Source organism: Aplidium turbinatum, chromosome 14 (genome assembly GCF_918807975.1).
Source record: "Aplidium turbinatum chromosome 14, kaAplTurb1.1, whole genome shotgun sequence".
NCBI classification, from domain to species: domain Eukaryota; kingdom Metazoa; phylum Chordata; class Ascidiacea; order Aplousobranchia; family Polyclinidae; genus Aplidium; species Aplidium turbinatum.
Window position 1 is genome coordinate 6929656 of NC_137485.1, and position 27965 is coordinate 6957620.

Below are 27965 nucleotides of genomic sequence, written 5' to 3' on the forward strand. Positions count from 1 at the left end.
TGCAGGTGAATAATGATAAATTTTGTAATGATGGTTTCTTTGTGGCCGTAATTTTTCACAGCATTTGAGTGTGAAGAAACAATATGATTGGCCCTGACAAAGAAACTAAGGCTTTAAAGCATAGCCATTTGATGCAAGTTTCCGAGTTTCATGCCATGGTAAATGCTTTGCAAAGATTTAAAGATGATCTTGCTGTGAAAGCCATAACAGGTATTTTACTTCTATAGTTTTGTCACTTGTCAATATAGAAAAGATCAGCTTTGTCCTTGATGACTATTATATTTCTTCATTTTCTTTTTAATGTTTACATCTGTCTACTTTTTAAACTTCTCTTTGTATGTATAATTCAGTTTGCATAAAAGTTTTGCATACTTGTACAGAAGGACTTACATCTACGACTCTACGTGTACCCAAATTAGTGTTGTGTCTGGTTTTTTTTAAATTGTTGATTACCTTCACAGAATAGTGTTATGTAAAATTTATAAGTATTAGATTTTTCATACAAAATTGGATTATTGTGCATGCTTACCAATATTGAAAATAAGAATCCATACCACTTTTTGTATGTTGCTATCGAATGTTGTGCCAAGGAACAGCCTGCAGACCATATCAGCAATGACTGCACCATCTTCAAGCCACTTAACGAAGTGGAAGGTCTGCACGTTGTGGGTAATGAAACCAAAGACTGGCTGCTTTCTAGTAGCCTTCCTGTGTACTCCGAAAACATCGTGAATCTCGGGTGGTAAAAGGATAGACCCTCGGCCCCAGAGGCTCACACGACATAGACTAAAGAGTTAACATTCTAAAGTGGAGCATTTCTTTACACAGGAAAGAAGAACATTCGCAAGCAGCAAACACCAGATCAAGTTTTCTTTTCTGTACTTGAAAAGATGTTGCTTGAGGTTTCGAGATGTTACACCGATGTTTCGATTAAAAAAGCAGAACAACAACTATTGTCACTGCGGAAAGTGTACCTTTGGTTTCAAAGTAACAAGCGTGTGTTGGTTCAATCAGATGGTGTGAGTTGAGTTAAACGATTTTGAATTTTTATTCATTTTTAGAGATGGAGATTACAGGGAGATTAAAATTTATTTTTATTGAAGTAAGCTGCCTTTATTTACACTTTCTCAGTATCGGATGTCAAGTTTTAGTTTTAGGAGCATAATAAGCTATAGTATCAAGCTTAACTCACCGTGTATAATAAAAAGATAACATAAAAGTTTGTCAGGGTTTGCTTTCCGTGTGCGATTTTGCGCCTGGTTTCACTGTCTTGTATCACAGTACTTTCAATCAGCAAGAAAAATAACCGAAGAAATCCATGCGAGACAACTCAAGTCTCGTGCAGGGAGAAAACTTGGAAGTGGCAGGAATTCGAGTCGAAGGCAATCTCAAAGTTTTTCCCTTCAAGTAATTTTCATTTAAAACAAAAATAAAACTGTCACTGTGCAGATAAAAAAATTAGTGAGTTTATTTTCTTCATCTTAATATAAGATTTGTTTTGTAGCTTTGTGTGGATAATTACCTTAATACAGAGCAACTAATGACACCACATGTACGGTACCTTGGCTTATTCTTTGCAGAGTATAGACGCGCATCTTGAAAAGCTGCATCAAGCAGAACAAGACACAGAGAGTAGGATTTTGCCAAGCGGTTCATCTATGTTTGCTCCCAGTCCTACACAAGATCTAACTAGTGTTGCCTCCGCTACAACCAATGATATGGTGAGGAAGAAATTAAGATGTAAAGTGGTAGATTTCTTTGGTATAGTTTCAGTTAGTTTTAGTGTCTCAGTAGCATAGCAATGATCAGTGACTGATCCAGAGGGCGATTGAGAAATCGATTTCCCCCACTAAAACACAAAAAAACTAACTGTATTTACTGTGTATTTGCAATTTTGAATTAATGTAGACCTGCATTAGTATGTTGAAACCACGGCGAGCTATAATAGAGGCCAGCGCATCGTGCACGCACGAGATCTGACTGACGGCCGATATGCTTTATGTAAAAAAACACGATTTTGTCACTTTCCTGGAACGTTATTAATAGTTAGGTGATGTTTCGTCAAAATTTATTAATTATTGTAATTAATATACAAACAATATCACATGGATATAACTTGATCATCATATCATATGTTTTACTGTATTACAAATAGCATTTAGTAATAACAGCAGTTTTAGTAGTTTAGGTAAGCAAATGACAGTGGAATCGCTGCATAATGTTGATAGACCACAATTTCTACGAATCAGTTTTCTGCATTTCCCCTATTGACTTTAAACAGTACGTACTGTAATTCAAAAAATTCAAGTAGCCTACTGGATGCATAAAATATAAAACCATTAACAGTTTAAAAGCACAGAAAAACTTAAACATGGTAGAAATAAAGTACTGAGCATCATACATATCTGCAACTAATTTCCATACAACATTAATAGCAATTTAAACAAAATCATGCTGATCAATAGTTTTCAATTGAGTCATGCCTTCACAGTATAATGCAGGTGAGCCGGACGTTGCTCAAACTATATCGTTCGTTAGATCGCGCTGCAAAAGATCTTATGTGTTGGCCTTCTAGACAGATATTACATCCAACTCTCCTATACAATCAGAAAATACAGTGAGATTAGAGCAGTAGAAACTAGTAAACAAAAATATGCCTGCTGGTAATTTTATCCAAGAATAGTTTTGAGTTTAGACAATAGACATATACACAAAACAATAAGCATGTAAGCAGTTTGGCCACATCAAAATGAGTCAGTGTTCACCCTCTGAATCTGATATTGTATGGTTATCTCTGAGTCATCAGTTGATGGAGGGAGAGGCACCTGGTGTTGGTTGATCAGGATCAGCGTTGGTCTCTGTAGTTCATACCATTGATAGTGCGATGTTCTTCTGCCATATACTCACTTATAAATGGTGAAATTCTGTTTTCATATTCATCGGACAGACAGAGCTATACTTCAAAACTTTAAGCTCAACTCTTCAAATATCAACAGTCAATAAATTAATCAATGAAGCCAGTCTGCCTAGCCCTAGAGTGACTGCCTAAAATGCAAAAACAATAAGGTTAAACAAAATATAAAGCTGTAATTTTACAAAATGAACGAGTAGAAGAGAAAGTCAAATGAGTCACAATTATATTGTGATTTACTACAATAGAACTATAGAAGTGGTTAATTGTAGATGGTGAATGATTACTACTGATAAATGCAGCCATATAACGAAGTAGAAAATACTTACTAAATAAATACAGTAGAAATGTTGTTTAAAAACATTAAAAGTTGCATGGAAAGTAAAAGCTTACCTGGAAAAATATACAAATAAACTACCAGGCATTTTTATCACATCAGATCAGCTAAATAAAGATTCAAAGAAAGATTATGCCTTTAGCTATCAGCATGTATAGACTATATTCTACGAAAGTTTTAGCACTTTCAATGCACTTTCTTTTGAGCATCTGGGAGACTGCAACAGGGCATAGTTCTTTAAAAATACATTAGCCAATGTGCGACAATGTCATGAAAAAGCAATGTCGTTCAGATATGGATAGAAAGTTACAGGAAATAAATTTTCGACACATTTCGCCAACAACACTTGTAAAAAAGATGTAACAAAATACACACCACTGTACAACACTATCCTTAGGACGTGTCAGACCACCTCGATTTAATTTATCAACATAAGAACCAAATCTTTCATAATAGAAGTATGTGTCTTCTGCAATAGCACATCCATTCTTCAACTCAACATACCCAGCAATATAAACCATTGCAATTAAAACCTCTTCTGAAACTTTCCCTTCCAAAGCACATAAGCTATCCAAAATTTCAAGCTCACTTTCTACAAGATCACGATTACAAGCGGCACAAGCATGACCTTCGGCAACATCAAACTTTAAATCTAATTGCAGTGAGAGCTTCGCATGTTGAATTCTTACCTTTTCCAAAACTGACTGAGCAGTAATGAAATAGGTACCTCCAGACCCTTGTCGAAGTTTACTGAAGCACTTTTCTAATGGGTCTGTTGTAAACCAGCCAAAGATTACAAAATCATTTCCACATGAAAGTAAATAATTTGCTAGATCTACAAAACCATGGCATATATGATACAAGAAGTTGGCAGTATCTGCCGTTAACTGACGAATTCTGACTGAGCCAGTTTTCTTCATTTTTTCTGCCATGCTTGCAACATCTAGCAAAAACTGTAGCCTTGGGTCATCGGGTGACCGAATCACTGCCCTAGTTGGATCGTTACATCTCACATCAGTACCAAGTCTTCTGACATTAAGAATCTTCCATAATTTAATGAAAATTTTGATAAAATTTGCTGTACCTGCAACAGGAAGATGTTTCAGTTTCGGATGAGTTTGTAAAGCGGCGACAGTTTCATCACAAAACACCTTCAGACAGGTTGACACCTTTTGCCTCTCAATTGGTTTTGGAGAAACAGCCACATTTGTTAACTTCGAAAGCTTCAGTTGATGATTTGTTTCCATTTCATGTAACCGCTTTAGATCACTCCACTTTGCAACCTGACGCTTACCATCAAATTCAAATTCCAGCTCGCCACACTTTTCAGTGAGCCAGTTATTTCGAATACATTTCATAACATGAACATAATCATACAGCAAAAATGTTCCTTCATCTTTGAGCCATGGTTTCCCCTTAACCGTGTTAAGTTTCCTAAAACATTTTTGGTTGGTTTGATGCCCATCTGCATTAATTGCTAAAATGTTTCCACCAGACTGATTGATACATTGCAAAATAGGTTCACTTTGACTGATTAAAAAATCTGATGTCAAATTACTCACTGGTAAAACTTTTGCCAGGAACTCCGGACCACCAAACAAGCACTTTACCATCATCCCCAAAACAGTTTTTGCTAAGCATTCTGGATGATCTGCAGCTTTGCCGAATAGTGTGCCACCATGGTATGTGATCATAGATTTAATATATACTTCATCCCACAACAAAACACAGTTACGTTGACGCGCAGGTAAACCATCTAAAACATTTTTTAAGAAAGCCAAATCAGTTATGTTATCCACTTTCGAAGTAATACGTTTCAGTGTACTAACACTCGGGAGCTTGTAATCTTCACGAAATCGGTTGTATAATGATCTTGACAATGCGAAATATTCAAATGCTCTAGTGACTGAATCTGGTGAATAAATAGCTTCCCCAACTTTCTCTTTTCCCATGGCACTCAGTTGCTCAAAAATGATTTGGGTTTTGTGGTTTTGCTCTTTATGTTTTAAAAATCGAATAATTTCATGAAGAGTAGACCAACGATTGCAAGAAGTGACTCTGTTTGCTGAAAGTGTGTTAACTGTACATGAGGATCCACAGTGAAATGATTCATAGGTTAAATCACTTTTTATTTTGATTATGAAATGTGGTACACCTTGCGTCATTTTTTTTGACTGAATAATTTTACTTTCATCATCACTGTACACAAATAATTCTGAATCATGTAACTTCTTCTCAACCTCATTCAATGTAAGCATATCAGCCTTTTCAAACTCTGCGATCTCATCTGGCAAAACACTTCGAACACTGACAGAAGATTGTATTGTTTTTCTGCATTTGGGAGGAGGTGAGGACAAACAGCTTCTTGGAATATTGGGAAAGACACTTGGGGGTTCACTGGGGCGCAGTTTTCCACGACAAGCAACCATCTTGCAATCATCTGGCCAATGTTTGCGACAAATCGCTGTGTGTTTCGTTACTACTAAATTTGAACGCGGTATCATGGCTATCCATTTCTTTCTGTCTTCCTCATCCTGTGGTAACTTATATATGGACACAACAATCCCAGTAGACTTATAATTTGAATTGCAGTTTGGTACGCAACACTTTAAAGGCATTTTTTAAAACAGAGGAATTATCTTTCATGCAAATTAATCAGATTAGTAAATCTAAATAATATCAAACCATGCATGTTAACTACTTTCTACTGACATGCAGATCATGAATTCTCAAGATGTATGTATTGCAAAAATCAAAACATCTCGAGAAATAAATCAAAGCATAACAAATAAAGATCCCCCATCATGCATGTATTAAATGAAGATGCTACAAAACTAAACAGTTGTTGAAACTGGGCAGTCAATCTATTAAAAATTGTTGTACTACCAGTATAGCCTATTGAAAGTTACTATTTAAGTTAGTTAAGATTTGTTAGAACTCTATACAGTAAGTATACGGTAATCCACACAAATTAATAACATTACATTCTACAAAGATTAGCTTTGGTACTGGTATTTAAGAAAACAAATGTAATATCAGTGAAATACTTTTTTGTGAATATTGATATGTTATCTATAAGAAAATGGTGAGTGGACAGAAGACATGTTGCTGGCAAGCAAAAAAATACGGTAGCCTACATGAAGATTTGTAATATAAAGTACAGGTAAACATTTAGTATCAACATTCAAACTTGACTGAAGCTGTTAAACTAACTTACCAGTAGTGAGTAACATTGCATACAACTGAACATATAAATGGAGATTTATTAAATAGGCCTACTCTATTTGCTAACTTTAATAAACCTGGAAGAAATACAATTTTCTGCCTACTTTACCCACAACATGCTACAAGGAAACTGGGCAGAAACTTATTATTAAAGAAAACATAGATTGGTAATGGCAGTTTGTTGTGAATTTTCTGTGTAACCAATGACTTCATGAACAGATAAAAGCTCCTTGAAACAAAAACATTGTAGCTTATACCTAATTTTGTTAAACTAAGCTGCATAACTGTAACTGCTTCAGCTTTTCATAAAGTTTGTAACTAAACTTCTACTTTCTGGCAAAGATGCATAGTTAGTGAACAAGTTAAGGAAAATATAAAAAATAAGTTCAGTAAAACTAGAACCTTAGCATAAAGTATAGACTATAGATGAAACATCTTCCTCACAACTGATTAAGTTAAGAATAGGCCGTCAGTCACGTTTGAAGTACGCGCGATGACCTGGCCTCTACTAGAGGGCGCCATGGTTGAAACCTTCCTCCCCTAGCTAATTGTTTGATCCGCCCCTGGCAATGATCAAGTGTGTAAAACTGACTTTGCATTGAAATCAAGTTTTTGATTCTTTTGCTAGTGTACTTCCTCTCAGGGTTACTATCAAGAAGACTTGGACTTTGCAAGAGAAGTTTACGAGCATGAATACACGGGGGCGAACCCCATTGAGAGGTTGAATCGACCAACGACTGCTCCCTTGAAACTAATTTCTTCAGCTCGAACGTCATCAATCAAAACTGGAGGGAGAAGCAGCCAATCCAGCAACTTGCCATATCCCAATACAAGCTCACAACTCCCAAAAAGAAGACCACAAAGTGCAATCTTGCAAGTGAGCCAAACCATCCAAGCGAAGATTTGCAAGGGCATGAACAACATTGATAAGCCAACTTTGTATTAGTCGAAGTGAAAAAGTATTTAATTTTTTGTTGGTTTCTGCGCAGCATGCGGTAATAGAAATATAATCATTTAATTTGATCTCCTAGAAAGAAAATAGCTAGAAAATTCTAGAAAGTGTGATTGCGATCCAGAACGAATTATTTCATCACAGTTGCGCGACACGCTGCGACTTCAAGCTTAAGTTTTGCTGCGTCAAACATTAATCAAATCGCATTTTATTACACATAGATTCGCCACGATCTCTCATGGGCCAAGACTTCTCCTCTTCCTCTGACTGTGCTCCTTCACCAGAACGCCAATGCTCTCAAACATGACGATGATCAAAGTAGCAAAACCAAAATCATGGTCAAAGTCCCTTCCGAAGGAACAGGACGTGACGTAGCCAATGACGACAAGGCAGGATTGAAGACAAAGGAAAGTCAGGAACTCATTACTGATGAAAGAAGAATTGCAAATCTTATTTCATTCAAGAAGTTTTGTGTAGAGGTCGGTTATTTAAGCTGCTTAGTTGCCACAACCACACACGTGGGTTCACGGTGAAATTGTTCTTTTAATTAAATAACATTTTTTTGTCACGGTATTTTAGCTTAAAAGCAGTTTGGACCAAAAAGCGTTTGTCTAACCTTATGTTTGACACAACTGTACTGTTTACATATTTAACTTGCTTGTGATTACACTTGTAGGCTATTGCCAGCCAGAAAGGCACGTGTCATAGGCTCATAGTGAGAAGTATGTTTTTGAGTACTAAGTAGCTGAGGCGTTTACGGGTTTCCGAACACAGATTACATAAATGGACACTACACACAGAAAAGGGTTGCTGTATGAGAATATTACCAGTCTTGTTTTAGTACTTTTTTCATTTAAACATTTAATCTATTTCGCTTTTGTGAAATCTAGACAGTGGGAGGGGTTCGTTTTGAAAACTGTTCCTTTATTTTACGTGAAAATAAATTCCTCAGTGTTTATTTAAACTTTGTGAAAGTAACAGCAGTCTTTGTGTTGTCTTAAACACCACGCTACACTAGAGAGTCTGTTCTGTTATTGGTAATCGTGATGTTTTTGTTTGAAGAACTTGTTTGTATCTTACTTACTAATCACCTATTGTTTCACTGGTCATTGTTCAACCGTCAATGAATGCTTTAAATGATGATCAGTGACTAATATATTTCAATTTCCGCATCTTTAAATCACATTCAACTATTTTTTTCTTTTTTTAAGAAGGACTTTGATTTTATTTAACAGAGAATTCAATGCCACTGGTTTACAGTATAGACCGAATGGCATCACTTGTGCCACTCATCAGAATTTCGTGTTTCACTTCTTTTAAAGAAAGATAGATTCTTTTTGAACAAGAACCTTCCGATAGTTCTGAGGACCCTAATAATAGTGAAGATTCAGGTTTTTAGTGAATAGTAACTGCATTTGGTGTAAACATATCGTATAGTTAATACATGTTTTTGTAAAATAGACTTTTATTTATTTATTTTTATTCTCACAGCACGCCACCCAACAAGAGACCAACATGAAGCAGTACACTCATCACAAGCACGGCACCCGGCAACACTTTTTAGAGTTTCCGGAAAATAAAACCGAAAATACGGTGCGTAAGACAGCAACTGATCTGTACGCGGAGAACAAAGGTCCCACTATTGTTAAACCTGAAGTCAAGCGAGTGAGTAAATTCGGCATTAGCTTTTTTTACTGTTAACTGCGTAAATTTACCAAAGATATTTGACGTCTTTCACAAATTTTGCAATTAACGATTTTACTTTTATAAAAGTGCACATTTTTTTCTTGATCACTTAATCGCAAAAACAAAAGTCGTCAGTAATTTAAAAAACATCACTTTTTCACATTTCATGGATTATTGCTGAGATATTATTTTGAAGCAATGCTCTTACCTTGTACAATTATGCACTTGTAGCCTACAAGTCTTCCCTCTGCAAGAAGTGCCTTAAATAACAACTGGATAAGGCATTGTGGATTTGTATATTTACGATTACTGGTCTTTGCAGTGTTATTTTTCTACAAGTGAAAAAAATCAGCCAGGTTCGGAAATTATATAATTTATTATTAAAACTTTCGCTACTGCAAACTCGGCCTTTTCAGTAATTTTTTTCAAATAGCATAAACAATTTGAATAAGATACTGAAGAAGCCGCCTGTACGGTTGCAAAAGCTTGGTCAATAATTATATAATTTCCGAACCTGACTGATTTTCTTCGCTAGTTATGTTTAATCGTTTGGTGTCTTCGAAATGAAGGATGCTTCTATAACTTTTCATATTCACTAATATCGAGATATCGGAACAGACGTTAAGAGATATCAGCGTCTACTTCATCATGTATTTTTCTATGTTGCAAAATATTTTGACCGATTGTTTTTTATCAGAGAGAAACCTACAGAGAGATGTCGCTTGTCGACTTCTTAGACAGAGATGTCAAGTCGTTGATTCCCTCACCAAGCGACTCAGCTGAAAAGTCGAACCATGACGCGAAGGAAACATGTAGAGAACAGAAGACATCTGTTGGGACAACCAAACTTTCAATGACCAATGGTCGTCGCGATTCTGCATCTGTATGTACTAAGGCTCATAAGTAAGTTATTGTTTGTTTTGATTATTGTTTGAAGGTTTGTGGTGAAAAAATTCGAATAGTTTTTAGCCTATTTAAAGTTACCATACACTGAAAAATTATTTTTGGATATTGAGTTAGCAAGTTTGTACTAAACTCCTTAGCTTTCTAAGTTACAGAGCGATCTCCTTGTCTGGCTAACTTGAATTTGCTGTTTTATGATGCGTTCAAGAGATAATGAGAAATGATGTGTTAGCTAGGCCATCTGTGATCTTTCATTTACTGTTTGTTATCGTAGGTCCAGCGTTGTATGCAGTTGTTGAAGTGGTTATCATGTGTGTGGAAAAGATCACCCATGACCGTCTAGTTTATCTTACATATTAGTTTTTTGTTTTTTAGTTCTTCACCATATACGAACTTAAAAGTTCCCCACCCCCCTCACAAACAACCGCGCAAAGTCGTTCAACCGTGTCGTGACCCTGTCACTATGTCGTCAGTAGTTGATCTGGCGTTTGGCGCCGGAAGACGAATGAATTCGGCCAGCGAACAGGTGGGACGGTTGATGTCACGACTGTCAATGTTTTTTAAACGTTCTCTGGCTTCAAATTTGCTGCTATTCCGAAACTGATGATTCCAATGCAACCAAAAGCAGTGACGTAGTTCAATATGTTTTTCGACAATTTGTTTCTATGTGCTCCCAAACTGAACGTGAAAGTGCAGCGACCAACACTCTAACACTAACAATTTTTACAGTGACCATTGCTTATTCTAGCAGTGTGGTCAGTGTCCAAATATAAAGGCAGTTTGTAGTAGAACAATAGGCTGTTGCATTGTTAGTGTGGTGGTTTAAGGTGGTTAAACAATTAAACATCTTTGTACTTTGGGCAGTCGTCATGAAAATTTTAAACCATGGGTCTTGAGAAACTGGTTTTGATCCCACATGAAATTAACAAATTGATCCACATCCCACCTCACGGGCAATAGCCTCGACTGGCTGGCTAAGACTTGTTGGAAAATGTCCGGTTGGAAAATTTACACTCCAAAAGTTTTTGATGGTGCCGATTGTGATGTGTATTATTGCCGTTTTTTTATTAGATTTTTACACCGCTTATTCAACGATATAATTACTTACTATGTCATCATAACGGATTTTCTTTCCAAGCGCTTTAACATTGTGACTGACACTAAGGCACTGTCTGCGCCTAAGCACGGCTGGAGGTACCCAATGGTCCCAATCGATGCTGTCAATCAAAATGAACCCGAAAAAGCGGCTGGTGTTGTGATCGCACTGCAAGATGATGACGTTGTTCAGCATAAAGTGCTCATACCATTGACGCCCTTAAGCGGCAACCAGCAGCAAGCAGACCATCAGGTATGTCATGGGTGTATCGTGCCTGTGTGAGTGAATAGCGGCGTTTATTATTTTCGTAATAAAGAAGGTGGAAGTAAATACTACTGTAAAAAGTTGTTATTTTTTCGAAATGGTTTTGTACGATATTCGCTCTATAAGGATGTTCAATTGCTCATTGTCATGGTGCGTGAAAAGTCTGCAAATCAATAAAAACAACTTACAAGTTTCTGCTTTCCCATTCATCAAATCAACGTTTCAAGTGCAACTTAAGAAGTATTAAAACTAGGCTACTATAAATCTACGAGCATTATGAACCTTGAGTGTGTCACATGAACGTGAAGTGTCACATGAAAATATGATCTTCATCCGCCATAGTGACATCAAGGCGAGAATTAACTTCTTACTGTTTATTCCTTTTTTTTTTTACTAATTTTGCAACAAATTCTTTTGTTTCCACAATTTTCAATCTTGTTATGTTCCTTTTTTCTGTTTATTATTGTTTTCCTTTTCTTTTGGATCAACTACATTAGCCTACATGTTGTCAATTAAATATGTCTAAGAATTGCTAGAATTGATGGTTCGTATGTCAAACTACACGAAAGGTAGATGTGATCAGATGCAGCGGATTTGAGAAGTTCTTTACCGAATTTGTGCTAAGTTCTTTTATTTGTGTTAACAAGTTTCTTTTACCTTTACTAGGCCTTGCAAACGAGTCCAGCCAACGCCATGTTACCTTTACTACGGGATATGGGAGCGGGTAGGTAGCTTATTCAGGATATGTTTAATTGGAACCTACACATTTGATTTAAATAATGTTAAAACGTCCTTTACCAAGCAGTGTGAATTGTCGTCTGATAATCCACACGTTTCCGCTGTGGTTACCAACAAAACTGCTCTGTGGAAGTATTTGTAATCGTAATTATGCAATCTTACGTATATGTTACGTAAATAACTAATTAAGTGGTTATGCAATCTTTGTCACAGGAGACTACATTCGCTCTAAGTCATCATACACAGCTGTCACTGGAGGTGGAAGTTCATTACCCTCAAGATGTTCCACCAGGCCGATGTCAAGTCCTCGATACGTGACGGAAGGTAGAGTCATATGTTTGTAAACTAATAAGCTTATATTTCAGCATTGTGGAGCTTGCAGCTTTGCCTTTTTCGTCTTCTGTGTCAGCGTTAAGCGAAAGAAAAATGCTCTCAAACTTTTCACGTGATTTTATCCATTTTTTGACTCATGAGCCCTGAAAAATGTCTGCACTTTTGTTATATTTATTAATTATTTTACGTATAATGACGTGATACAGTCGGTAGCTTCATATTTGTGTGTTTTTCAGTTCGAGCTCTCTACCACCGCAATGCGGCAGGAAGTCGTCACTCTGTAGATCCAAAAACCGACCTCGACTACAGCGAGTTTGAATTGCATCGTCGCTCTTTACGTAGTGCCGGTACTACTGGAGGAATCAGCCGGCCTAGAACAGCAGCATCCTGGGGATCTTACCCAGCCAGGTCCGAGGTATCGCGGTCTGTTGGAGCAGCAAGTCATTCCTCTACCGGAGTATTACGTCATAGAAGTGTTGCTGAAACCATGAAAGTAAAGTGAGTAATTCATTATTGCAGTCTCAAGGCTCAAGATCAAGCAGCGCTGGTTTGACTCTCGGGTTGTGCGCTTGAGCAACGTTTTCTAAGGACTGCTCTCCATTCAGCGGCACCTAATAGATGGAATAATTTCCTGTCAACAATAGGAAACTTCAATCTGTCAATCTCAGTAACGGCCCTGGTCAAGAGCCTCTACAAGTATGCGAAACCACCAGGAATAACCTATCAAGGCTTTGTCAGTCCGAGGATAAAGATTCAAAAACCAAAACCAAACCAAACCAGTCTATGCAGCCAGACCAATTGTCTCCAACCATTTTGTAGTCACGACTCCTTTGAAAGAATAACCAAACCTGGGGGCCCAAAAAACTTTTAAGAGCGACTCTGAGTTAAAAATTGTAGAGAATTTTTGTATCTCTAAGCTGAAAGATTGCAAAATCACTGTTTAGAATTTTAGTCTTAATGCTTGATATTTTGCACTTATTTCAAATTTCGTTTCAAATTATGTCACTGTTTCCTGGTTATTACTCCAGGTTATATCTCCTCTTGTGCCGCGCCTCTACTCGGCTCTACTGATACTGAGGTCTGCTGTGTAAAGCTCTGAGACTAACATCTACCTTCAATGGATATAGCTCTATTTAGGCTAAAACACACAATCGTTATTTTTATTAAACCAATGCAATCACACACCCAGGCTGGGAACCCTAGACTAATATAGTCTATTTATCGTATAACAATTAGCATGTTCCAACTTGTCAACCAAATGGTGGCCATATTTTTATCTACAATTTGTGTAGAGGTCTAGAGGTGTTGGTTTTTTAACCATAAGCAGACACTAACGTTTAACCATACACAGAGGTTACTTTTTTAACCAATCTTTCTATCTGCGCAGATGCGTCGACAAACGGTCGCGACGTGGCACGTCAGGAAGGTCATCGGCGAGTTCTTACGTCGCTCAGCTCCGTGAGCGGAAACGAGCAGGAGGGGCTGCATTTTCACAAACGAAAACTGGTTTGCGTTGTTGTTTTTGTCATATGTGACTTGTATGGATGATTCGTCATAAATAAAAATGCTGCTACCACAGACTTTTCGCGTATAAATGTCACTGCGCATTTCTTCGTTATCTAGTGTAATTTACATTAGTTTTTCAATATCTGCTTGAACCTAAGGCCGCCTAAAAGGTTGTAATTTACGTTTCACATTCACGCAACTCGTTTTTAAACCGGTTTTGTCTGGTTTTGGCCAGTTACCGATTGTAGTTCATTTGGTTGTTTACGGTTCGTTACTTTTGCACGTTCGAGAAACGACAAAGAAGGTGCAATATTTCATGCTTTCGCTGATATTTCTGGATTCTTGTGCAATTGAATGTTGTTGCTCAAGAATGCTGCATCATTACTGACCTAACAACTCAGCTCCAAAGAGGAAGATGGACTATGAAGTGGTGGTTGGAGATGAGCAAGATCTTAATCCTCATCTTTCGTTTGTCAACATCGTATGTCCACTCCCAGTTCCTCCAGATCTTCCCCACGCGTCGTATGCTAGGCCGGGTATGAGTGATGCCAGGGGCGGATCCAGAAATTAGTCTGGGGGGGGGGGGGCAATTTTAACAAAACAGAATGATGTGTAAAATCTACATTAATCTGACCTTGCATATACACCGTGAATAAAATCACTTTTCTGTATTTTAGGGGGAGCGATTGCCCCCCCCCTCTCGATCCGCCGCTGAGTGGTACAGTGTGCTTTGATAAGTAGTTTTATGCGATAAGTCATTTGTCGCGATAAGCGTTTGTAATGATAAAATCACATGTACTCAGTTTAAACGAACCGAGTGACCAAACCTAACTTGTTGACTGTTATGTTGTTTCGTAAGTGGATGTTTAATTATGACAACTTTGAAGTGGGCTTTTGTACTGTCCTATGGCGTTATATAGGTTCGTAACAAACGTAGTATGGCTTAAAGGTAATATCGCTTTATACCAGGAAAAGTCTATGATTAAATCTTTTTTAGAAAACTTCTATAAAATGTTAAAACTACATTAAAACCCCTATAGGACCAGTCAACAATCCATCAGCTTTTTGCCATTGATAAGTTGGATATTTAGCCTTTTGACATGTTTTTTTCCTGCAATATTTTATACCACCTGATCCTGTGACGTCATGACGTGTATTGCTAGGTGGAGTGTATTGTGGTTCAACCGCTGCCGTTGCCGTGGCAACCGAGCATCCAAGCAACGTGATGGATGACGCGTCTGATGATGGACTGAGTTACGAAGGTAAGATGCGAGTTTGAAACAAAACAGATTCGTAACGCTTTTGGGTTTGTGAAGGCTTAACCGGTTATAGAAAAGCAGCGTGACGATATAGAGTACTGTCCTTAAACTTTCCGTCCCCAGAAACCCTTATTTCTAAAGGCATTGTTTTGGAAAATTGTCACCTGCTCGACATACAAAGGAAGCTATTGATGACAGAACATTTAAAATTTCTTCTGGGGACCTCCAGATTTTTCGTTTGGAATCTCTGCGTATCTCCAGAGACTCTGTTAAAAAGCGCTGGTATAAAAGATTGCTTCGCAGATTATTTATAAATTGAAACCATTTTAACAAACATCTTCAACGATAACTGTGTGTTAGTACAACAAATATATATTAAGATTACTACAAAGACATGCCTGCTCAACTAATTTTTGATTATCTCAACTTAGTTTATTCTTTGAGCGACAATGAAGAAGCGGCGGATGATGAAAGCAAACCAGCTAATGACAACTGGCTTTCTCAGTGGTTATCAGGTGAGCTGGTACTGGACACCAGAGCAGAGAGGTGTATGAAAAGTAATGAGCCTAGTAAAGAAATTATACAGTCACTGAGGTATGGAGGTTATGTTGAAAAACGAAAGCGTCCAGATTTGCTTGTGAGGGATACTTTCTTGGGGGCTCGTTATTTTTTATACACCCCTCATACTTATACTTAACCTGATTGTGCACATAGTTTGCTAGATTATCGCCCGTATTACTATTTTTTACAAACAAACGCCTTCAACCAGTGATCGCCATGTCATTGTCACAACTCGACCGGTTCGGTGGCTTAGTGGTCAGAGTTCATTCCTCTGGCCCGCAAGACATGCGTTCGATACTCTGCCGTGTCATGCCAAAGTACTTTTCAAAATTGGTACTGAATCTTGTTTCTGCTTGGCGCTTAGTAAAGGAATGGAAAATGTAGCCTAATGATAATGATAAAGTGCCGGGTAATAATAAATGTACTCGGCTTCGTTGACACCGTTGTTTTTGTAAAGTGCTGAGAGCCACGCAAATTTATCTCATGTATGAGACAGACTGTTCAAATTTCATGGTATTTGATGGAAAATCCCTTTTTAAATCGAGATTCTTTTGCAGGGGGGCCTCTTGATGGGTTGAATGATGCCGGTGAGGAGAACGGGGGCCCGACGACGTATGCGGACTTAGTGAGTCGGGCGGCCGTAATCAATTCCTCTGGAGACAGATCGTACTCCGAAGATGTTCCATCATCCACGGGAGTTGGTGAAATCAATGTCTCTTCTCCAAGAGAAGATTTCTCATTATCTCCTCGGTAAATTTCAGTTTTTTTGTTTTGGTACCCTTTTTAATTTCGTCTCGTAAATTTGCTTCCGGTGTTTAGAACTTCATTTGTCATGTGTAGTCTTTAGCTTGATTATATTCTTGAATGACCTGTTGTTGCTAGATTTTGCTTTATGTTATTGAGGTTCATGGTTGGTTGCTTCTGGGGTAGATTTTGCTTCTATGGTTGTTTATGTTATTGATGCTTTAATGGCCGAGTGGTGGGTCAGCTTCGTCTTGAACGGTTGTGGGTATAACTTCCATCGAAATCGTGAGGTTTTATGAGACGCCGCGTGCCAGCGATGGCACGTTTTAAGATGGGCAGGGAGATTAACCTTTTACCTATCAGTCAATTAAAGCCAAATTTTCACTACAAACTGCAAGACTGAATACGACAAAGATATAATGATCAACGGAACTTAGTGTAAATCACACCCCTTTTGCGGGGTTTGCTTTCCAGCGTTTGGTTCGTCAACGTGGGAACCTCATTGTGGATTGATGTCCAAACTCTACCGCCTTTGTGTTCGAGATATGAGATTCTTTTTGTTTTTGCAGAAGCGATCCTTTGATATCTCACCGTACCACAACTGATGAGGATTATGAAGCAAGAGGAAGCGAGAGATTGGAGGAGTATAAGAAGCAGGAAGCCGATTCAGGAGAGGAGAGCTACAGTGATTATCAATCCTCTCTTAGTTCTCGCAGATCATCGGATGTTTCGTCTGCTTCTAACCGAAACGAGGATAGCGCTGATGTGAAAGAGGTGGAAGAAAATATAACACAGGATGACACCGACAAGCAAAAGGATTCAAGTCATCCGCAACTAAAAAAGCTTGAATGTCTTATGGAGGAAGATGAAGACTTCGAATTTGATCAGAATTCGGAAACCAGTCAAAGTCTTGACGATTCGGAGGAGGAATTACTAGAAGAAGATGATGGCGTGTGCTCTTCAGAAGAAGGAGTAGAACGTAGGAGTAGTCCTATTCCATCCGGTGAAAGTAATGATCGACCTACAGAAATTTCTTGTCAAAAAAGCCCTCCAGAGTCTGAAGGTGAGACACTTAAGACGAATGATTACAGCATTGGAACTGGTGACATCGCTACTGAAGAAACATCTCTACTGGATAGCGTACATCTTGATAAAACGGAGGTTTGCCAGAACAACGAAATAAACTCAGAAACAGAAAAGATTCATAAAGTTGTGGAGGGTAAGAGAAATGATGATGATGCAGAAGGTAAGATTGGCAACGTTGTCACGTTTGAAGTTAAACATTCCATGGCTGATAAATCTGTTTCTGAAGTTCATAAAGATGAACCAACCGATGAAGATTCAAAAACTGAAAGTACAAACAACACTTTAATCTCCATGGCAGCTGAAGAAGAAGAGCCGTTGAAGGGGGATGAAGATCAAGATACTCAGGATAACATTTCCCTTGCTGAAGATAGAATTGGTGAAGCCGACGTGTCAGCAGAGAGTGAAAGTGACGTAACAAATGACACGTCATCATACGACAGCGGCAGTCCCTCAGAGAGTGAGACTGAGATCATCAGCGAGTCCTGTCCGGTCCGTATTGTGATCACATCTGCTAGGAAGGTAGAAAGACAACTGAAACAGGAAACGATGAGCTGTCAGGAGCAAAATTTGCCGAAAACAATTGAGAGTGATGTTGTTGAAAATGAAGAACATACAACTGAAAGGGCTGTTTCGCCAACCGTTGAAAATCCATCGGTTTCCGTACATAAAGATGTTCAAACTTCAAGTCAGAAGCAAAATTTCTCGAAAACGATAGAAAGTGATGTTGTTGAAAAGGAAGAACATACAACTGAAAGGGCTGTTTCGCCAAACAAGGAAAATTTATCGGATTTCATTCATAAAGATGTTCAAACTCCGCTTGCCACTGCAGACGAAGACATTGAAAGCTCTTCAACGAGCATGATAACTTTTGAAGAAGTAGCGGCTGTGACATCTCTTGCGCGCCCTTCATCTGGACGACCGATCCCATCGGAGGCTGAGGTCAAAGACCCATTTGTCGAAATGGTCGCAAGTACGCGGCAGCGACAAATTGACCGCAGTGTCGACGTGCAGACAATATTCAAAGGGTCCGTGACAGGTATGGGATATCGTTTTCAATACAATAAAGCCAATTTTATACAATTTAAATTGTAATACGTTAATAATACTGAACCGTATTTTTACCTTTTTTCTTTTTTTTACACCTCATTGGAAAAGCATAAGTATCTGCTGAAAAAAAATTGAACATCAAAACTTTTTAGCACATTGACACGTCTGCGTACCAAATAACACTTGTATGAAAAGTTTACTGCATTGATATTTCACACTGTGAGAGCTTATCCTAACCAGCAAATCACTTTTCACGTTGATTCAACGTCTAAATATATTAATCCATTGTCTAATAGTTTATGTATCAATATGTGATAAAAATTGTACTGGACTTTTTATGACTGACCTGACCAAGTTGTTGAACAACTGAACTTTTGATATATAAACTATCAATAAAATGTATAAAAATGAAACGATTTGATGTTTGAGATATTCCAGAACACTTTAAACTCCTTTTTATATTGTCTCGTTTCAGGCGATCCTTATAAGGAGTTTGATTTGGATCAACGTCGCATCCGGGAAGAAGAGAAGGAGGCGATTGTGAAGATGCAGAGAGCTTACCGGCGACATCTTTCGAGGACCCGCGCTGCACGAAAATGCAGTGGCATCAATAAACAAGTCCTGGAATGGGCTCGTTCGTATAAAGGTGAGAAGATGATTTTGCTTTCTTCTACCTTTGTGTCGTAACAAATGTAGAAGGTGATCATAATAATGTGAAGGCCCCAAAGGCTAATGGCATTTTCCTCTTCTTGCAAATGTAGTGGTGAGGTACAGACCGTGGATTATATTATCGATTGCACCATTTTCAACCCATCCAATGGAGCTGCATTGGTGTCTGTAAAGTTTGCGTGTCTTGGATCATGAAAACAAATGCTGACCGTTTTTTAATAGCCTTCCAGGGCAGTCCGGGAAACATCTTAAACCTGGGGTAGCCAAAAGGTTGACCTTCAACCTTAAAATCTAAACAAAGAAAACAACGCAGACTTCCTTGTCCAACGCTGTCCAATCTCGCAAAGCTACATCATTATCAAGTCTTGTATTTCCGATCGCCAACAACAAAAAAAACAATATCACTTGCCATAACATAGCCAGGGTAATCGGTTATTATAGGTGTGAAAATCTTAAGTGAGTGAAGAAGTAATGTTTTGATCAAGGTGCAAGGTTAGGCATCGAGGTCCAGTCCTTTCGATTCAGTTCTCAGTGCCCCACGTTGTTTGCACTGTACTTACGTAAACATGACGTCATTGCAGCGATGCTTGTGGAGAAGCGCGAGACTCGCAGACGACGTTTGAAGGAATCTCGGCACAGCGCGAGATCGATGCAGAGGAGAGATGCAAAGCGTCTGGGCAGGATCGGACCGCATACAGAAGTCTATGAGGTAATTCCGCTCCCGCTTACGATTTCAATCCTTGTCCCTTAGTTAACAGATTCATTACGTTTTACTGGCTTTTTTAGACTCTTCTAAGTGAGACGTTGCTTTCATTGTGATGATTAGAAACCAAATAAACCGCTTACGAAACAAGAATATGTTGATTCAAAGATGCGCAATTTGTGTGAATAATGATTTAGGTCGTTTTTTTTGGCAATGCTTTTAAGACATGTTGGTTTAGTTTTGATTATTTCCCACGTCACTTGCTAATGTGGTTTCCTGCTTTTTCATCTCATTCTGCTTCAAAACAATCTTAGTCGTTATCTCGAAACATCAGAGTCGTTCAGTTGTTTACATAGACTTCTCCGTTTGTTTCTATTGTTAGCGTCTTCAATTGTCAAATCCCTTTTCCTCAGCCAACTTTCCTTCTCTAGCACCTCTCACGTTTTCTTTGCTCTTTTCTTATTTCCCCTTTTATTACCCTATTTGAGACAGTGAAACGTACAGACCAGCGACGTATCCACGAAGGAAGGGGGGCCTGGGAGAGCAATTGCCTTCCTCTCAAATTTTATTTTGCCTCCTATAAAATATGTTTTTAATATTACAGTATTTCAACGTTTTAATGACTGAAAGTATTTGCCCCCCTAACATTTTTTTTAGCTACATCTCTGGTACAGAGAACATAATAATCAATCAACGACTTCTTTGCATCAAACAACAGATATATCACCCCGGTCCGGAATTGCCTGATACCGAGCTGATACAAGACAGTGCCGTGGTTATACAGAGCATGGTGCGGGGTTGGCTGGTGCGGCTGAAGCTGATGAATGTCAAACAACTGGTATGGTTTGGCATATTGTAGGCTATAGGTATATTCCATCGTAACATGCAGCGTATTCCGGAGAACTGTGAGTGGCCGTTTGCAGCATGGGCGTAGCCACGAGAGGAACGGGTTAGGAGAGCGATCATCCCCTTAGACTGTCATGTTCCCCTCAAACTGGGCTTTTAATGCTATTAAGCTACAGCGTTTTAATGACATACTGTTGAATGACGTTTCATAAATACATCCTTTGGTACATTCAGTAGCTATATTTTTAAACAAGCTCTTTATTTAAAATGTTAAAATGTTTGCTCCCCCCAACAGTTGCTTTTGCCCCCTTTAAAAAATTCTAGCTACATCACTAGTGTGCAGGAAACAAGTTGCTTGTCTTGAGATAACTCCACGAAAGGTTGGGTTTATAAAATAAAATTCGTCTTTTTTTAGGCGACCAAAAGGGAAAGTACCCTTGCAGCTGTTGTCAACGAATACCGCGGACTGCTTCAACGTACGCAGAGACGTCACGGAAAGCTACGTCCATCGCTGTATCTGACGTACGAAGAATTGTCTGAATATTTACACCAACGAGCGAGTGAGTTTAATCAATTGTAACAAGATAAAAGATATCTTGACTTATTTTGCACATCGCACAGTGATAGAGATGCACTTGATCATTCTTATTAAAACCCAGACAGTAAAATCTGCAGACGATGAATCAATGTAAAAATGACGGATTTTGCTGTCTGGGAACTGCTTTCGGGAGATTTTCTTTTGGGAGCTGGCCGGTATGAATAGTTTGCCAGGTCATAATCCTTTTGTTTGTTTTATTGAGCTGTTTCCTACCTAAAAATATTGTAAAGTCGGCTGCGTAGCCGAGTGGTGAGAACGTCTGCGCGACGTTCGAAAGGACATGGGTTCGACACCGCTCAAGAGCACGCGGCTGTGTCTCGGCAAAGACACTGAATGGCAAGCCAAATTAAGGGAAACAGCTGACTCGAAGACTATATGTCACTTCGCTGCTTTCTGTCGTCTGTTGTATCGCATCTGTGATCGCAGTGTACTGTATGTTATCGCAATGGGCGCAAATAAAAACACGATTATTATCATTATTAAATCTCGAACAAGCCTGGATTGTGTATGATATTCTGCATACCTACTCGATAGCTTAATGGTTAGAGTGCCTTCCTTTGAATCAGTATTCATGAATTCAATATTTTGTCTGATCATAGGCTATCTTATAAAAATAGACAAAAATAACGTTAAATTTTGTTCCCGCTTAACATACCAGGAATGGATTTTTGGTGTTAAAAGTTCTTGCCTGCAGCCCAAGCACGGTTGCCTTGAAATCGCACTGAGGCCGATGTGTGCTTGCGCCGGGTGGCCTTCTGCCTTATGAAACAGTGGGCTACTCATTACTACAACAAAATAGAAATAAGTTACGTACTTTGTCAATTGGTTACGTTTAGTCTAAGGGTTTACCGCAATCATCTAGCAGTCGGAAAATTTGTTCATCCAATTCCTTTTGTTACAGAATTTGAACTGGTTTTCAAAAAGCGAGAGTTTTGGAAGGAAATGGAGTCAAACGAACTACCTGCGTTCTTCGGCGACTGCGACCTCTTTCCTTCCCAGGATGAAATAAACGAAGCTTGGGATGTCGTGGGCAAGGTTTGCAAGCGTTGTTAGTCTGAGTACAATCGGGTCTTCGGAAATTCATTGAATCTTTATCCTCGGATTAAAAACATCCTCGCAGTTTCACATGCTTGTAGAGGCTTTGAACAGCTGATCGGTCGTAAAGGTTGCTGTTAAATTTCCGCTTGTCGAAGTGTTGTTGCCTGTAAAGTAGCCTATTCTGTCCGACAGGTACCACTGAGTAGAGGGCTGTCCTTAAAATGCGCAGTTTGAGTGCGCACCTCGGTACTTGAACCATTGTTGCGTAGATCATACCATTTCTCTCTTCGCAGCGCCATGTTTTATCCACTGAGTTATCGGCTCGGAAATTCTTTTGGATTTTTCGTTAGCCGCGACGAAGTTGCCCGTCGACATTGTAAAAGCCTTGTTGATATCATCGATTTGTATCAATTTGTTGCTTCTTCAGAGCATGAATTATGCACCAGCCAAAAAGAAGCACTCTCCCACGGCCATGAGTTTGGAAGATGTCTTGGAAGTCGCTTTCCACATCTACGTTCCAGCCGGGACCCGCATGGACGAGCAAAGAACTAGATCTTCCACGTGGATGACGCCAATATGTGATGGAAATGAGGGACTGAAATTGTTAAGTAGGTCACGTTGAACTTTTTTTTTACTTATCCAGGCTTACACCTGGTAGTTGAAGATTTAGATGAAGTGTACGAGAAGGCAAGGAAGCCAATTTTCGTGTTAACACCTTCGGCCATGCCTTTCGGTGTCTAAAATTTAATGCCAATGTGACTGATTGATTAAATCGTTTAATTTTGAATACTTTTAATATGAACAGTTGGGCGCTCAAGGTTCTTCAAACTTTTTGATTTCAGTGTCGGCAGCCAACTCAGAAGAGGTTACGTTTCGCCTGAATCTCAATGGTTACTTTTTCAAACTATTTTGCAAACATAAATTTAACCCAGAGGTTGGAAAACTTCAAAACGAGTGGGGTGAAAAATGTCATCTTCTTTCCACAAATTCATTTGACTTTCGTTCTTCTTCTTTTTCCTGTTTTTCGTCTCACTTCCCGGATGTCGTTGTAAGACTGGGTCAGGCAAGACACATCCATAGTCTCCACTCATCATGATCTAGGGAGCTTGTGTTGGTCATCTTCCGCCGATCCCTGTCATCCTTTATGTTCTCAGCTCACGTCTTCCTGGGACATCCAAGTTATTGACAGGGGGCCCAGGGGTTATGTTTAAACCCGGGATGATTTTAGAGGTTCAGAAACATGAAAACTGTACCGCGTCTGCATACAATCTATTTTTAAAACAACCTCTAACTTTTATGAAAAGATTACCTCATTCTTCAATGATTTTGATAGCAATGGTGTAGCTATTAGGTTTTCCTTTCTTGAGGTACTTTTACTTCTGTTATGAAGTGCCTTATTTTGTATTTATGGGGCCCGGGGATCTCATTGGTAACTGGCCCTAGTCATCTTTTCAACAGCCTTGTGGCTGCAACACATATTTCCTAACTTTGGAAGTAAATTTTTATAACAGAAGAATACGATTTCGGTTTGGAAGTATCAAGTGATTATATTTGTCGTCATGAACAAGTTCGTGCAAAATTGACCAAACTGGCTGCAATAAGAGATACTACACCAGCATGTCAATGAACGGGGAAAATTAGCTTAATCTTGTATAAAAATAATTTTAATGTTTGAATAAGATGCTGAATAAGTTATTCAAGTTTCCAAACTTGACTGATTTTGTTTACTTACTTTGAAAGGCCTAAAACGTGGCTGAATAGCCTAGCCCTAGATGTTTGTTTGGTAGGTGCATGTCAAAAATAGTGACAGGCCGCAACATTGAAGCAATTCGTGATCGGATATTTCCATATAGGTGGCAGTGACGATGCACAAAGCGATGTCGAAAGTGCCGACTTCGAACTGGTAACCAAGTTGGTTTCACAAGCTTTTAAAGACAGGAAGGGCGCTGCTGAATAATTTGATCACGCTGACGTCAACTTAACGAGGGAATCTCCCAACATCTGGATCGTGTATTACCTATTATCACCACATACGTTCGTGGGAATACTATTTTATTGTTCTTACTTGCTATCATGTCTATCAACATTCTTCATAAGTCTTTCAGTGTTAACACCTCTTTACACAGCAGCGCACTGAAAACACAGTTATTTTGCAAGTGCTATGCTCCTACATTTGATTTATCTTTACGACATCCAAAAGTGCCTACTGCAGCATCCAGCATCAAACAGTTTTTTATGTAATAGCATTTACTGTGACTTTTTACCTGTGCCAAACTATGCTACAAGTGTAGTGATGTGTTTTTTACATGTGTGCATTCTAAACCATTCAGCATTTTGATTGAAAAAGTCCAGTGGCCGAGTGGTTATTGGCACTAGCACTAGCTCAGTGGCCGAGTGGTTATTGCCTTCGGCCCTGTGCTAGTAGATCAATTCCATGTAGGTAGAGTCATACCGAAAACTTTGAAAACGGCACCGATTGCGTTCTATCTTGTATAACGCAGGAAAGACAAGACGACTTATAATGTGGTGACATCGCAAATCTGATACAAAATGAGCCTTGTCGCTAAACGACACTGGTACGATAGTTGCAGACCAGAGCGACACTGAATAAACCGTCACATTATTATTACTTCCTGATCTAAAATCTTTGTTATAACCTCTTCACATAGCGGCGCACTGAAAACACACACTTCTTTCGCAGGTGCCATGCTCTTACATATGACACATTTTTACGATACCCAAAAGTGCCTACTGCAGCATCAATAAATCCTTTATGTAATCGCATTTGCTGTGACTTTTAACCTGTGCCAAGCGCGGTGACGTAGATTTTTTAAACGTGCTCAGCGTATTGTGAACCCTTCAGCATTCTGAATGGAAAAGCCCAGGAGACCCGTAACACACTTTATACTGTTCTTCTTGCGTTTGAGGCCGCCGCATGTCACGTTGTTATATCCAAGCGCAGCAGCCAATGGATTGTGTTCATCGATCGTTGTTAGGTTTACATGTCTATCCTTGCGTCGGTATACAGGACTTTGGTAGAGAATGTGGTATGCAGTCTGAAAACCTGAGACACATGCACATTTGCACAAGATAGTGAGCCGCCGAGGCCTCATTGAAACATGTTGCTATTCTTCTTCATCGTGTGTCACACGGCCGTAGCCCAGAGCATCACGCAGGCTCTTGCTCTATCGTTGAACTCGGCCAAATCCTGTGCAGAGCACCTTGCTTTTAGGTCAGGGCATTCGAGTAGGTGTTGCATCGTTTGCTCCTGTCCGCATTTGCAACTTGTGCTCCCCATGGAATACCCCCAGTGTCTCATCGAGGTTTTACACCTGCCAATACCAGTTCTTAAGCGGTTGAGGCATCGCCAGTACTTCCACGGTTCACGTTTTCCGGGAGGAAGGCTCTCCATGGGTGTGAGCTCCATATTGGCCAATGTCGGTCCGGCTGCCAGTCCCTCCTGCCATAGTTGAACCCGCACATTGGCGGCGACATCGTCATGACCTAATGGGACAACTGAAGCAAGGAAACTTTTTCTTGACTTCAGACGCCTGTGTGCTGGAGTTTGGCCATACAGTGGGTGTCTCAAATCTATGTCCTGACAAGATCTTTCCTTTCTGCTGGTCACGCATCTTCTGATGTTGGGGGGAGCAATTCCAGACAGAATGTGCAGCGACGTGATGTTGGTTGGTTTGAGACAACCTGTAATCAGACGGCAGCTTTGGTTCAATATGGGGTCAATTTTCTTGGCATGTGCTGAGCGTTCCCACACTGGGCAAGCGTATTCTGCAACCGAATAGCATAAGGCTAAAGCAGTTGACCGTATTGTGTCAGGGAGGGCACCCCAATCAGAGTTTCCGAGTTTTTGCAAAATATTATTTCTAGAAGCCACCTTAGCTCTTACTTTTTCGATATGGGATTTGTATGTGAGGGACCTATCTAATTTGACACCGAGGTATGTGGGATTGATACAGTGTGCCAGTTTGGTTCCATTCCAGGAAATGTTTAGTTGGCGTGATGCATCCCGGGATCTAAGGTGGAATGCGCAGACTTGGGTTTTATTGGGGTTGGCGCGCAGGTGGTTGTCCGTGTAGTATGTCGTCAGCCCATCCAGAGCATCACTGAGTACTGTTTCCGCGGAAGTGAAGTGTTTGTGTTGTGTTGTTATACACAAATCGTCAGCGTATATGAAGCTTCTTGTACCAGGATGGATTGGTTGGTCGTTTGTATAAATGTTGTACAAGATGGGGGCTAAAACACTTCCTTGTGGTAGACCATTTTTCTGCTGTCTCCATCTGCTATTTTTGCCACAAAAATAAACATAGAAACGGCGATTGCTAAGCAATGATTGTATCAGCTTAGTGAATCGAAAGTTCTCGGTGATATTGAGGATCTTTGATATAAGGAGACGATGGTTGACAGTGTCATACGCTGCAGATAGATCTACAAAGACGGCTCCAGTGACGGAACCCTCTTCAAACCCATTCTCTATGTGCTGTGTTAGATTCAAGAGTTGTCCTGTGCAGGATTTACCAGGTCGGAAACCTGCTTGTTCATTATGATCCAGATCTTACGTACATAGCACTGCCATGTTTCCCATGAGGGATTTCGTTGACGAGGTCCATTCCGGGTATTCTTGGCCTGTGGTGTGTAGCACTTCGGTGGGTTTCCTGTAGGCAGAGGACATTGCATTGATGTTGCTTGCAGAGTTCAGCAAGGACGGCTGATTTTGCTGAAGAAAACCCTTCGATATTGGCCGAGATCACCGTTAGAGCAAGCCCTAAAAAGGGCTGGCTAGGCGTTAGAGTAGGTACGGTTGTCGTGTGACGTGGTGAAGACATTGGTTTCACTTCTAGTGCTTGTTAGCTCTGGTCGAAGTTACTTGTAGGGAAGGCCACGTAGAGGCTGTCTTCATCTTCCCGTAGAGGCTGTCTTCATGTTGCTATTGAGACGGCCCGCCCCAGTTGGCAAACGTTGGAGCTTCGCCCATTCCTTCGGAGTTAGTTTTGCCTCTGGTGGAGCATTGGTATGAGGAAATATCGTGAATTGAACTTGTTTCGCGACTTCTTTCCATTTACTATTCCAAATTTCGCAAATGTGGAAGTTGGAGCTGCAGATAGCTGAGGACCATGTGGTTGAGGAGGTAGTCATACCTTGACATAGCTTGTTAAAGCTATTTTTATACTTCTGTAACCAATATACGCGTCTCCGTAACACCCGATTTGTAATTCGTTTACGTCTATAAAAGTTTCGCATTACAAACTTTGTAACTACCGGTAAGTGAAGAAAAATAGATACTTAAACAAGTCGCTTGTTAACTTTTACTTCAGCATTTACAATGTTTTACAACACCAACGGTGAATAACGAATTCCATGATCGTCATTCCGCAAGTGGTTAAATTTGCTCTAGTGGTTACACTTGCTCAAATTTTTTGTTCCTTTTCTCACAAGCCATTTAAACTG

At 39.5% G+C, this 27965-nt stretch overlaps 1 protein-coding gene across 1 annotated transcript; it reads left to right on the plus strand.

Moving 5' to 3' along the window:
* Positions 1-47: 47 nt before the first annotated feature.
* On the plus strand, positions 48-27965 carry LOC145782852 (uncharacterized). The gene is made up of 26 exons (XM_082594615.1): positions 48-210; positions 829-1019; positions 1282-1407; positions 1581-1721; positions 7117-7350; positions 7647-7904; positions 8917-9090; positions 9809-10014; positions 10390-10540; positions 11180-11362; positions 12041-12098; positions 12326-12436; positions 12682-12943; positions 13833-13951; positions 14353-14487; positions 15115-15213; positions 15642-15725; positions 16329-16521; positions 17085-18637; positions 19124-19294; positions 19899-20026; positions 20739-20858; positions 21282-21426; positions 22366-22499; positions 22930-23110; positions 24356-27965. The coding sequence occupies exons 1-26, from the start codon at positions 84-86 to the stop codon at positions 24457-24459; spliced, it is 5388 nt and encodes a 1795-aa protein (XP_082450741.1). The 5' UTR covers positions 48-83; the 3' UTR covers positions 24460-27965.

Excerpts from the sequence above, each read along its gene's own strand:
- LOC145782852 (XM_082594615.1), top strand. The coding sequence starts at position 84 with ATGATTGGCCCTGACAAAGAAACTAAGGCTTTAAAGCATAGCCATTTG. Across the intron at positions 12,944-13,832 it reads GCTGAAACCATGAAAGTAAA|ATGCGTCGACAAACGGTCGC; the intron begins GTGAGTAATTCA and ends CTATCTGCGCAG. Across the intron at positions 15,726-16,328 it reads GCTTTCTCAGTGGTTATCAG|GGGGGCCTCTTGATGGGTTG; the intron begins GTGAGCTGGTAC and ends ATTCTTTTGCAG.